The 10,692-nt window shown below is 45.1% G+C and overlaps 1 protein-coding gene across 3 annotated transcripts in view; it reads left to right on the top strand.

The window, feature by feature from the left end:
- ndrg3a (ndrg family member 3a) overlaps nucleotides 1-10,692 on the top strand; it is a 30,187-nt gene that overhangs the window by 3,085 nt on the left and 16,410 nt on the right. For all 3 annotated transcript variants that reach the window (XM_068594980.1, XM_068594982.1, XM_068594981.1), the window contains exon 2: nucleotides 8,295-8,378. In XM_068594980.1, the coding sequence (XP_068451081.1) occupies nucleotides 8,322-8,378 (57 nt within the window). In that variant the 5' untranslated portion in view covers nucleotides 8,295-8,321. The remainder of the gene's footprint in view (nucleotides 1-8,294; nucleotides 8,379-10,692) is intronic.

Below are 10,692 nucleotides of genomic sequence, written 5' to 3'. Positions count from 1 at the left end.
GGAGCAAATATCAGTTACAGTGCCTCGGTGGGTTAAAGATTCACCCCCTCAGGCTGTGTTTCTACCCAAAGCAGTTAAATTCAGGCCGAGTTGATTCCCAATGCTCAAATTTCACTTGTAGCGACAGCGTCCCTGGTGAGTGTAGCTCGGCCTGAGTCGTGACTTGTATGTGTATTAGTGTTGATACATATTGGGGACTTGGTCATGCCTTTTTTATGACTCATTTGATGCGTTATCGCTGCATTGAACGTTAATAAGAGCCGAATGCAAGCTACGCTGGCTGGGAAAGCATTTGTTGTTCTGATGATGAGAGTATAACTTTATGTAAATGACGGTGACAAAGGTCATTTGATTTAAGAGGCACCATCGGCAGAGTCTAGGATTGTGTGTGTGTGGGGAGAGAGGTTTGGGGGGTTGTTGCCAAGGACACCACTGACCTCCACGGCGAGCATTTGTGAGATAAGGGGATGCCAGAGAAGCCACCTCTGTGTTTCTGTGGGAGATTGAGTTGTCAGTAATCAGTCACTGAGACAGCCGAGCTGACCATAACTCCATTAGCAGAGGCTGTGTTCCTGTGAGGCAACAGGCCTCTTAGCACTGATTCATGCTCTGAAACACGCCGACTCGTGTTTTGATTCAAAGGGCTCGGTGGATCCGAGAGGTCTTCGCGAGGGCTCTCATGTATCTGTGCTTGTGTTTAATATTTTATGCGAGCATTTTCTTAAGTTTCCACCCAGCTCGTTGTAGTGTGTGTGTGTGTGTGTGTGTGTCTGTGTGTGTGTGTGTGTGCGTGCGCGCTGTTTGGTTGCTGGGCCACACAGATGGTCTCGTTGCTGGTTCTGCTGCTATCTCTGCAGCTGCCCTTCGGCCAGCCCGACCGCAGTCAACAGCTCCTGCTGAGCCTCCAGCAGGACGCTGCCACAGCTCTGTTAATGGCCCACCACTCACATCAGCCAGCTGGGACCTAGGACACAGACAGACACGTAGCTCCCTCGCACTTTGTCTCTCTCTTAGCTGTTTGCACAACTAAGCAAGAGCAGAGGAAATCCCCCCCAGACTAAGCAGCAGCTAGCCTTGTGTGAAGTAGGGCCAGTTACTCTGTTCGCAGCACTGAGTGCAGGTCCGACGGGCCCAGCAGCCGTTCAGTCTTATTTATAGCCAGGAGAGACCCATTCAGCTGGACTCTCCCTTCTCTCTGACCTAGAGAAGCATCTCGACTTGTCTGTCTCTTGGCGCCCCCGTGGTAGTGATATGTTTGTTTTTTCTTTTTGTTTCTTTTACCTCATCTTTCCTTCGTGCCTTTCTTTGCGCGAGACCTGTCTTTGCTGGTGTGTGTATTGGTTTATTGATGATGTGTGTCATGTCGCTACAGCTATCTAAATTGCTGTCTGTATTGCCGTTGTCTTATGAGTCTACTTATCATTGTTTGAAATGATGCTGAGGCAGTTCCCTACAGGTTAGTATTTGTGTCAAAGGAAAGATGAAAAACATAATTCACTAGCGTGTGTGTGCGTGGAATGCACAAACTCAATATATACATATATATATTTGCCAATATTGCCATTGTCCACACTTAGACCTTGTAATGTTAAGCCAATATTGTCTTTTATGGTTGATATGCAGCTTAGTGCAGGGACCACTTCTTTTGGAGGAAGACCAAAATAAATGTCTCTGACTAGGCTTGTATTACAATGTACTGAGCAGGTAGGAACATGGGAGGGTGGACTCATATCCCAGCTGCCCTCACACACACTCAAGGCCTTACATATCATACACATACAAAATTCATAACATGACTACGCACACTTCCTTGTCTGACACAGGCCTAATGGAAGATTTGAGTTTCCAGTTTTGCTGGTCCAAAACATTACTTCACCGGTGGAAAATATTGCTGTTCGTCTCCGGATCTGTATAAGCGCAGTAAATGTAGCAGGCCGCTGGAAGATATGACACATACTTTTCATGAATCTAAGCACTGTATTTAGGAAGTCACTTGGTCGTTAGAGACTCTGTGGCTGTGTGCGTTCTTCATGTGACAGGTGAAAGCATTCTGATGATGCCAATAGATATGTGGTTATAAATCAATTCAGCTAGATGAAGCTCTTTAATCTCATAAGACCATTAGCAGATAAAGTGGCCCCTCGTGGAATAAGGTAATTATTTAAAAGCCCTCAGAGTAATGGGTGGGGTCTTGCACTCTGTTGCTTTGCAGGATTAGAGAGGTGGGTGTCTGTGTCTCTCTGGGCTGTACGACTTCTCCCTATGGTCTATTGACTAAATTTTGGCCATCCACATCTTGTTTTTGCAACCAGAAGTGACAGAAGAGGGTGGTGCCGAATGCAAAATAGGACTTTTTTAGATGACCAAAAATGTAACATATTTTCATGTAGTGAAACACACTGAAAGGGATAAAGTTTTAAGAAGAAAAACACGTACAACTCAACATGTTAATCACAAGGTAACCACGTTAAAAAACAAACCCTGCTTTGTATTCTATTTGACTCCTAAATAGGACCTTAATTTACAAAATGAACTTCATGCTGTATGGAATAAGAATTGAAACCTGCGACTGAGACCATAAACTCATGTTTACAATGTTTACAGAGGGAACAAATCATGTGAGAAATAGCATAATTTTCCTCATAGACTTGAAAATTATCAAATCTATTTTTGAAACCAGAGTAGTCGCCCCTTGCTGGCCATGAGAAATAATGCAAGTTTGAGGGACATCCGCATTTGCTTCACTTTTCAGAACCTGGAGGTTGCCGTCCGTCTTTATGTGGAATTTCTTCGTCTGTTTACATTGGGGGTCTATTGGTAAACGCCACAGAGGCTGTCGGCAGTCCTGTGTGAGTAAAAAGGGCAGGCTTTGGGTATGTGTAAGAGGAGGAGGGTTTTTTTGGCAGGCAGATCAGTGCAGTGGCTGCCATGTGCCAATGAGGATCTTTGATGATGAACCAGCCTTTCCTCACGGGCGCTACACTGAACAATTCAAGTGATGGACAATCAGTTTTATATTTCCTCTATTTTAAAAAGAAACACATTTGTGTGGCTCATTAGACACGTTTTGAGAGACATAGGCCCAGTATGAGTAAATATCACATGACATGGTCATTAGTCTCTCTCTGTCTTGTTTTTCCACAGCAGCACCCACATTATTTTGTGTGAAGATATCCCATGTCCCACCCAAGTACAACCTCTTCAACATTTTTATCACTTGCATGTTTGAGTTATAGCCGGCCGGAGGCTCAGGATAATAAATGTGGGTCTGCCTTCAGATCCAGTCTCCAAATAAGGGACGAGTCAATTATAGTAATGCAGTATTTAGCATTTAATAGATCTTTTTAATCTTAGTGGGATCAACGGCGGAGGCCGGTGTTCCGAGAAAGATTTGTTTCCCATGTTAGTCTTAAAATAGTTTCTGTTGCGGATTGAGTTTCATTTCTGTCTTTTGTCTCCTATTCAGTGGTCCTCGACATACATCTCTATGTGTATACCTTATGTGACCACACACCTGTGCAGGGTCATGTCCTGAAGCGACCAAACCAAGTGTTTTCAGTTTGGTTTCAAAACCAGAGGTGTGTGCTCCACATTTTGAGGTGGGATGTATTGAAAAATAATAGACTATTTTTAAAGATGTCAGACGAAGATAACAGAAGTGTCTCATTGCAGTTTCTGTTAAAAAGGAAAAGAGGGAGAGGGAGGCAGACTGTCAGCTTGTGTCAAGAGAACCGTGTCAGCTGTGAGGATGATGATGGAGCCTCTGGAGAGCAAGCTGTCATTTAATTAAGTAGACATGTAGCATGGGGAGCGGTGTGCGCATGAATGTGACAGTGTGCTTCATGCATGTGTGTGCGTGTTCACTGACGGTATTGGCAAGAGGTGGTCTGTACTAAAGGTCAGCTTTCCCACGATGGAGAACAAAAGAGCAGCCTCCAGATTGTGATTCTCTCCTCGGTCCCCCACCTCACTAAACAGAGTAGAATACTAAAAGTATCCTAGTTGTTATCACTCAGGTTGTTGTTCACCTGGCAGTTTGATAATCAAATAGATCCCGCCCCTCCCTCATCTAATTCTCTTACCAAACCGCCTGGTTCAGAGCAGTAATCTGGAACTGAGACTTGTCACAGTTCATTAGCTTTACTCCGGCGGGATTGCTGCCTCCGCAGACTGTAAACTGTAAACAAAGGTTTGGCCTGGTTGCAAAAAAAAATAATTGGAGCAAAGAGAGAGTTCAGATAACATTCCCCCTAATACGGAAAAGACTCTGAGACTGAGGGAAAGGCCTCACCACACTGGTGACTGTGCAGGCAGACGTGGTTTCCACGCGTCTGGAGCCCTGACAGCAAAACACACAACGAAGGGAGGACGCGGAAGTTAGGCTGTCTGAGTGGTTGACAGTGGTATCGCTGAAATTTCGGCTGGACTATTTTCTGTTAGAATGTTGAAGCCTACTGAAGTGTCGACTGGAGACTGAGGTGTGTTCCTCTGTGATAGTAACAGTCATTAGAATAATTTGGTCCCCAGAGAAAGCAGACAGGCAGATGACACCTGGTAACCTCTTCTTGCTAATTGGCAATTAGTTGTGGCCCAAATCAAGGTCAGGATCTTTTGATTAACGCAGCCATTAAGGTGAGTCCTTGGGAGGCTTTGAAGGCCTGACTGAACTGGCTCTTCCTTACGGTTAAGCCGCCAACAGTGGAGTTTGTTAGTGTTCTTCAAACTTTGCAACAGAAAACCTGTTGGGGAGAAGCCCTGTTGGTCCGTTATGATGTGTTGAGTCTAGAAATGCAGCGTCAACCCCTAAATTGGGACACTGCCAACATGCTCTCTGAGCCGTCACCACAGTGTACAGAGGCTGGGCAGGTACCGTCATAATGTGTCGTCCTTTTTTTCTAGTCATGGTTCTGTTGTCAAGTGATGGTTTTTTGTCTAAAGGAAAACTCTTGCTGCATTTCTTACTTGTATTCAAGGTCAAATTCCTTTTTCTGTCAAATATATGATTTTGTTTAGAAAACTTATAAATTTCAAACGAGCTTCTCTAAAAAAATATAATAAAACTGTCAGGAACTGGTTGTGCTACCAGAAAACCCAAACATCAATTTACCATTAGTCCACTTCATGGACTTTTTATGAGCAAGAAACCCTGGTCCGGTCCTGTTTCACGGTTTCCATTAAAGTGTTAATTTCAGAGACTCAAAGCGACGCAAATATATTTCTACATGGAAATCAAACATGCGCCCGTTTTATCACACATCTTCTCACACCTTTGCAATGTTTTATGTGGCAGGTTGAGTCTAATGTAAACATTTGCAGTAAACTTCACCCTGCTGCAGAGGGTGACAATGTGTGGACAGTTATGGCTTCCTGCTTTATATCACCATGGCAACTTAACCATAAACAGACCCAGATGTAGGTTAATACGAGGTCACGGTGGTGACATTCACACAGAGCCAAAGGAGGTCAGAGAGCTGACGCCATGATGTGAATGATGATGACTGCGGGTGAACCGGTCCTCACGATTGCCATGCCGACCAAGAGGAAAAGTGGACTAATTGAAAAAGGGCTAAAAGTAGGGTCGGCCTCACAGCCGGGCTCTCGCAGCCGGCCTGGACCTCCTGATGACCCAAGGTCAGATTGAGATTGATGGCTCAAGATGGGGAGAGAGTGGTGAAGGAGGAGGGGAAACGATGGAGGAAAAGTGGGAGGCGGAGTAAAGGATGTGTTCATCGATCACTCGACACCGTCTGCTGACATGGCAGCTACAGGACTCCTTTGTGTTGGCAGAGACGCCATATATCTACAGCGGGGGGTTTACGCACGCGCCTCTTGTGTCCACACATACGTGTACTCTTGTGCAGCTCAGCTTCACGGTGACGGCCTCTCCCTCCTGGAGTGAGCCACGTAGATACCAAGTGCTTGTCCACCAGAGAGCGAAGGATGCTAAATAAGTTATCCGTTTATTAAGCTGACATATTTCCACATGTCAACAGTAGTTTAAGTCCGAATTGCATCCTTGTCCATCCCCCCAAGGTCGCGCTCACACTGGGCTATAGTAAAGGTTGACCTTTGCTGTGTGGAAACGGGCCTCTTGTGGTTTTTCTCTGACACGATTTCTGTTCGCTGCCGATTGTTCACCCGGCACCACCTCCTCGTCCCTCGCTGCGTGGCATTATGTATCGCTGAGAGGAGGAGGCCCTGCTGGCGGCTAAACCCCTGCCCAGGGAATTGGACCCTGAAGAACCGACGAGAAGTCATGGGTGAGAGCTGTCATGCAATTCTTGTTACTCATTTGTAAGCGCAAGAAGAGCCGAGTAAAGCAGATTCCCATGTCCGGAGGGGGGTAGGGGAGAGAGATCCGGGGGTGATCCGGCACGACAGACAGTCCTGCTGTCAAGGCCGCAGAGACTTGTTCTCCATCATCAGCTCTCTCAACCCTTCACCCATCCTCATTCACTCATGGCTCCTAATCTTCTATTCCACTCTCTCGACAGCCTGCATGGCTCATTTGAGTCCCTGAGATTGGGACTGTTTAAATGCTGCTGAAAGCACATGTTTTGAGCTTCTCTCTCTGTTCTCCTTCTCGACCACTATTCCCCCCCCCCCCAACTCCTTGCCTCACATCTGTCTCTTGGGGCTAGCCCGGCTCAGAATAAACATTGGCAACCCGCTTTGTTTCTATGGCAACAGCTGCGCATGCTGAACAGTAGAGCGGGCATGGAGGAGTTAGGAAGGGGTGGCAATGATGGCGCATGTTGCTAAATGGAATATAGTGTTTATATCAAGTGATTTGGTGCATGGTTAAGGGAGTCTGAGATCTGTGAGTACCCCCCAGGAGTCTGAGGGGTCAGTGGGTTGGGCTGTGGAAGCCAGTCCAGTCAGCCTGTCAGTTGGTTCAAGCTCACCCTGACCCTGTCTCCCTTAACACCTCGATTACCCGGCTAGGCTGTTTACAATTAAAGCAGCTTTTGCCTCCATCCCACTTTCTGTGACAGCCTGAGGAAACGTTGGATTGATCCGGCCAATACGCTCAATCCGCTCAAGCATGCAGAGTATTTGTTTTTCTTTTTTTTTCCTGGTTCACTTGTCTAAATATTATTTAGTTCCACCATTGAGCCGGATTTGTCAGCAGGGATTTTGCTGGGCATGTTTTCACTTCCCATGCTGATGGCCAAGTACGTCCAAAATGTTTTCTGCATTTTAGTTTTTTAGTTTTTATGTCATTTGAGGATTGTGCTCTGTTATACCCATCTGCTTCCCTGGTTGTTTCCAAGCATGGTGCAATCTGTTGGCAAAGCAGGATGACCTCCGACCCGATTCATGCGTCAACAGGCAGCTGTCTGTTCGGACCTTCGTCAGGCAATTGAAGGATAAAACTACTGCTAACAGAGATATATCGTGTTACGTCACCATTGCTGGTACCTCCCGCTGTTGGCTCGCTGCTAGAATGACCACTAACAGGCCCTGAAGGTTATCTGATACTAGCATCTCAAGGTCGTTCCAGGGGGTTGGCTCTGACTCAGGAAGTGATTATAACCGCTCCTCCAATTTGGCTATTCCTCTGCTCAATTTGCCCTCACTACTTGTTTGTCTTATTTGCATTGTGTGCTTCTGTTTTGCAAAATGCTGTCATTCTGATTCAAGTTTGTTTGTGGTGCAGCTCAGGCCGGTTTGGTTGTGAGCACTGACCTAGAAGAAGCAGACGTTCCATCTGCTGTTATGTGCAACATGAGTCGCTCTCGTGGGCAGGGACAGGCAATTCAATACCCCTTCCTGTCCTCACCTTGAGCAAACCGGAGAGGCCGAAGAGGTGCTGTTTCAGGCAAATGGGGGAGGGGGACACTTTTGTGTCTGTGTTCTTGTTCGGTAATTATGTGCAGGGACACACGGCTGGCTTCAAGGAGAAAACAAATGAGGTGGACTTTAGAGCTTCTTGTTAAACCTGGGGGTGTGTGTCTGTGTGTCTCTGTATGTGTCTGTGTGATGCATGATTGCACACCACCTGTGTGGACTGGAGAACTGATGAAGAAAAAAATCCTTCCATTCCCTCTTCCTAGCCGGCTCATGTATCATCATATACTGCACATATGCCAATGTGGACTCAAGACGACAAGTTCTGAGAGAAATACTATCGGGGCTGACTTGTGACCTGCTTCAGTCCCATAGCAATCGATCAGAATATCGATTAGTCCCTTTTTAAAAGCTGGGAAGAAAATCCTCAATGTATAATTGTGCTTTCCTTAATGATGATGCTTATTCACAAGTAATGTGTTCTCTTTTCTCTTTTTGGACAGAGTGGTTTACAGTGACGAGACAGGAAGATGGATGAGTTGCAGGATGTACAGCTGACTGAGATCAAGCCGCTGCTGACCAATAAGGTGAGTTGTGGGAAGGTCAGGATTGTACTGAGGCAACAGGCACCCAAACTCCTCGACCTAAACTAATATGCAGAGACACGCATACAAAATAAACAATAATGTGGTGCACATTTAAGGTAAATTGAGTGCCCCATATGGTCCTTTCATGCAAAAGCATACACTAACACACAAAGCAGGAAAACTCTGCAGTCCTGTTCATCAAAGTGAATTATTCATACGTGCCTGACTATGTCGAGTGTGCAAAAGAAAAAAGGGGAGAGAGCAAGTGGAGAGTGAAAGAGAAACGGGGCATTGAACATAAGACACCCAGAGAATCAGAAAAGACAGACAAGCAAGAACGAGGAGAGATCAAAGGAGAAACTTAAAGAAAACTCATCTCTTCATTTTTAAGAGCTTGAAAAATTGTAGCAAGTGAGCGACTGCAAAAAAACAAAGAAGGAAGTCTAAAGGAGGGGAAAAAAAGAAACCAATGGCAGATCAAAGCTTTTCTGGCCTCCTCTGTCTTCCTCTTCCATGCTCCTTCTCAACTGCTGATTAGCTGATGAGAACGAGTGTTTTGTTCTCTCCTCAGGCCGCTGTCACAGACAGTCAGGAGGGTACGGCGTCTTACAGGAGAAGTGAGTGGTGAAGGATCCAGTGGGGTGGGGGAGCAGGGGCGCTTTCTCCTTGAGCAGCTGCATGCTGCGTAGTGTAGATGTCTTGTGTGACGAGACAGGGGGGAGAATATACACCATAAAAAAATAAAAACATCTTAATGAAGGATATGGATGCTGACCTCTCACACCATCTAGTGGCCGGCGCTTTCAAAAGACACACCAGGAGTCCTGAGAGCAGATGGAGATCATTACATGATAACAGTGACAAAAGAGGATTCTCACTTTCTCTCTGATCCTTTTATGGAGTCAATAAGAACACACGATGATTTCATAACGATAATACATTGGTGACTGATTGCAGTGATGATGCAGCAAGGTACAAGGAGAAACTGAGAACGGAGAAACTTTCTGTAGCAGAAAAGTAGCCATGACGACTTAAAAAGCAACACAACTTTAAGTGATGGCTGTCTGCGATGTCACATCAAGAGGGTTGTAGTTTTGTCATAGTTTGTCATAGGCTTGTCAGAGTACCACTAAGTTCTGTGTGAAACCGATCAGTCAGCTGCTTCTCTCGCCAACATTAATTAACATGGCTGTTGCTTTGGCTAGCTAGCTTACTAGGCAGGCAGGTAGGTAGGTAGGTAGCTTAGCTATGTTCCACGCACAAAATGTGTTTCCTCGCCTGGCGTGTTTTACCCAGCAACTCAATTTGTCAGACTTGGAGCAGATGACCAAAACGTGTTGTCCGTGTGAGTGCACCCTGGTACGAAACACAGAGGCGTTGTACCTTCACCGAAACACGTAGCTCACACTGCTTTTGGGGTGGGTCGTCTTTGTAATTTCATATTCTCACGGTCTTTTACTTTAACAGTTTTGTGACAAAATGCAACTTCCTTGAAGTTCAAAATTATATATTGAATTGTCAAATAGCATATGTATGCAGGACTGTTCTTCTTTCTATTCGCTTGTACATCATTGTGCTATTCATGTTAAGGCAGCTGTAAGGTGCTTTCTAAAAGAGCCTTCAGCTTAATTTAGTAAGAAATATTTTCTTCATGGTAATATTGCTAACATGCAGTACTTTTAGTTCCTTCTTGTGCTTTCATCTTGTCTCTACAAAAGATTAAGGTGATGCTGAACTTTGGCACCTCAGAACTGCGTTACAGCAATGGAATAGTGTGGACTTTGGCCAGAGACATGTTTTTATTCTGTTTTTCGCTGCACGGCTATTTCGGCAGGAAGAAGAAAGGGAGTGCTTTAAAGCCACCATCTGCCTCTGCATCAATATGTACCCTACTGGTCTGGCCCACAAATTGAATCCACAAAAGAGTCTTTCTTCATTGTTGCGCCCCACTCTTACGTTTCTGCCAGTCTATTCGTTAGCTTCCTGCTGTCTGTGTAAAGACAAAACGGCAACTGAGATACTCTCTGGAGTAATGTTCAACATTACTTATGTTACAGTTAAGTTGTTAAAAACTACACTGGGGATGATTTAAGAGGCATAGAAGAACACAATTGTCTCTTAAAAGCATGAGGTTCAACCAGCTGTGCTCAGAGAATGGTCACAATTATGGAAGATCTATAAACCACTACATAAATCCAATTACTTTATTCCGAAATTGCAGTCAATACTCGTAGATATTACATCTTAACGCACGTACAATATGTATTATTATTATTGGCTTTATGTATAGGTCATATGAGCCTATGCTTTAATT

Source organism: Clinocottus analis, unplaced genomic scaffold, assembly GCF_023055335.1.
Source record: "Clinocottus analis isolate CAN_PGR_092001 unplaced genomic scaffold, fCliAna1.0.p SCAF_3, whole genome shotgun sequence".
Lineage (NCBI taxonomy): Eukaryota > Metazoa > Chordata > Actinopteri > Perciformes > Cottidae > Clinocottus > Clinocottus analis.
The sequence above is the reverse complement of the archived record's forward strand: the minus strand, read 5'-3'. Positions and strand labels throughout refer to the sequence as shown.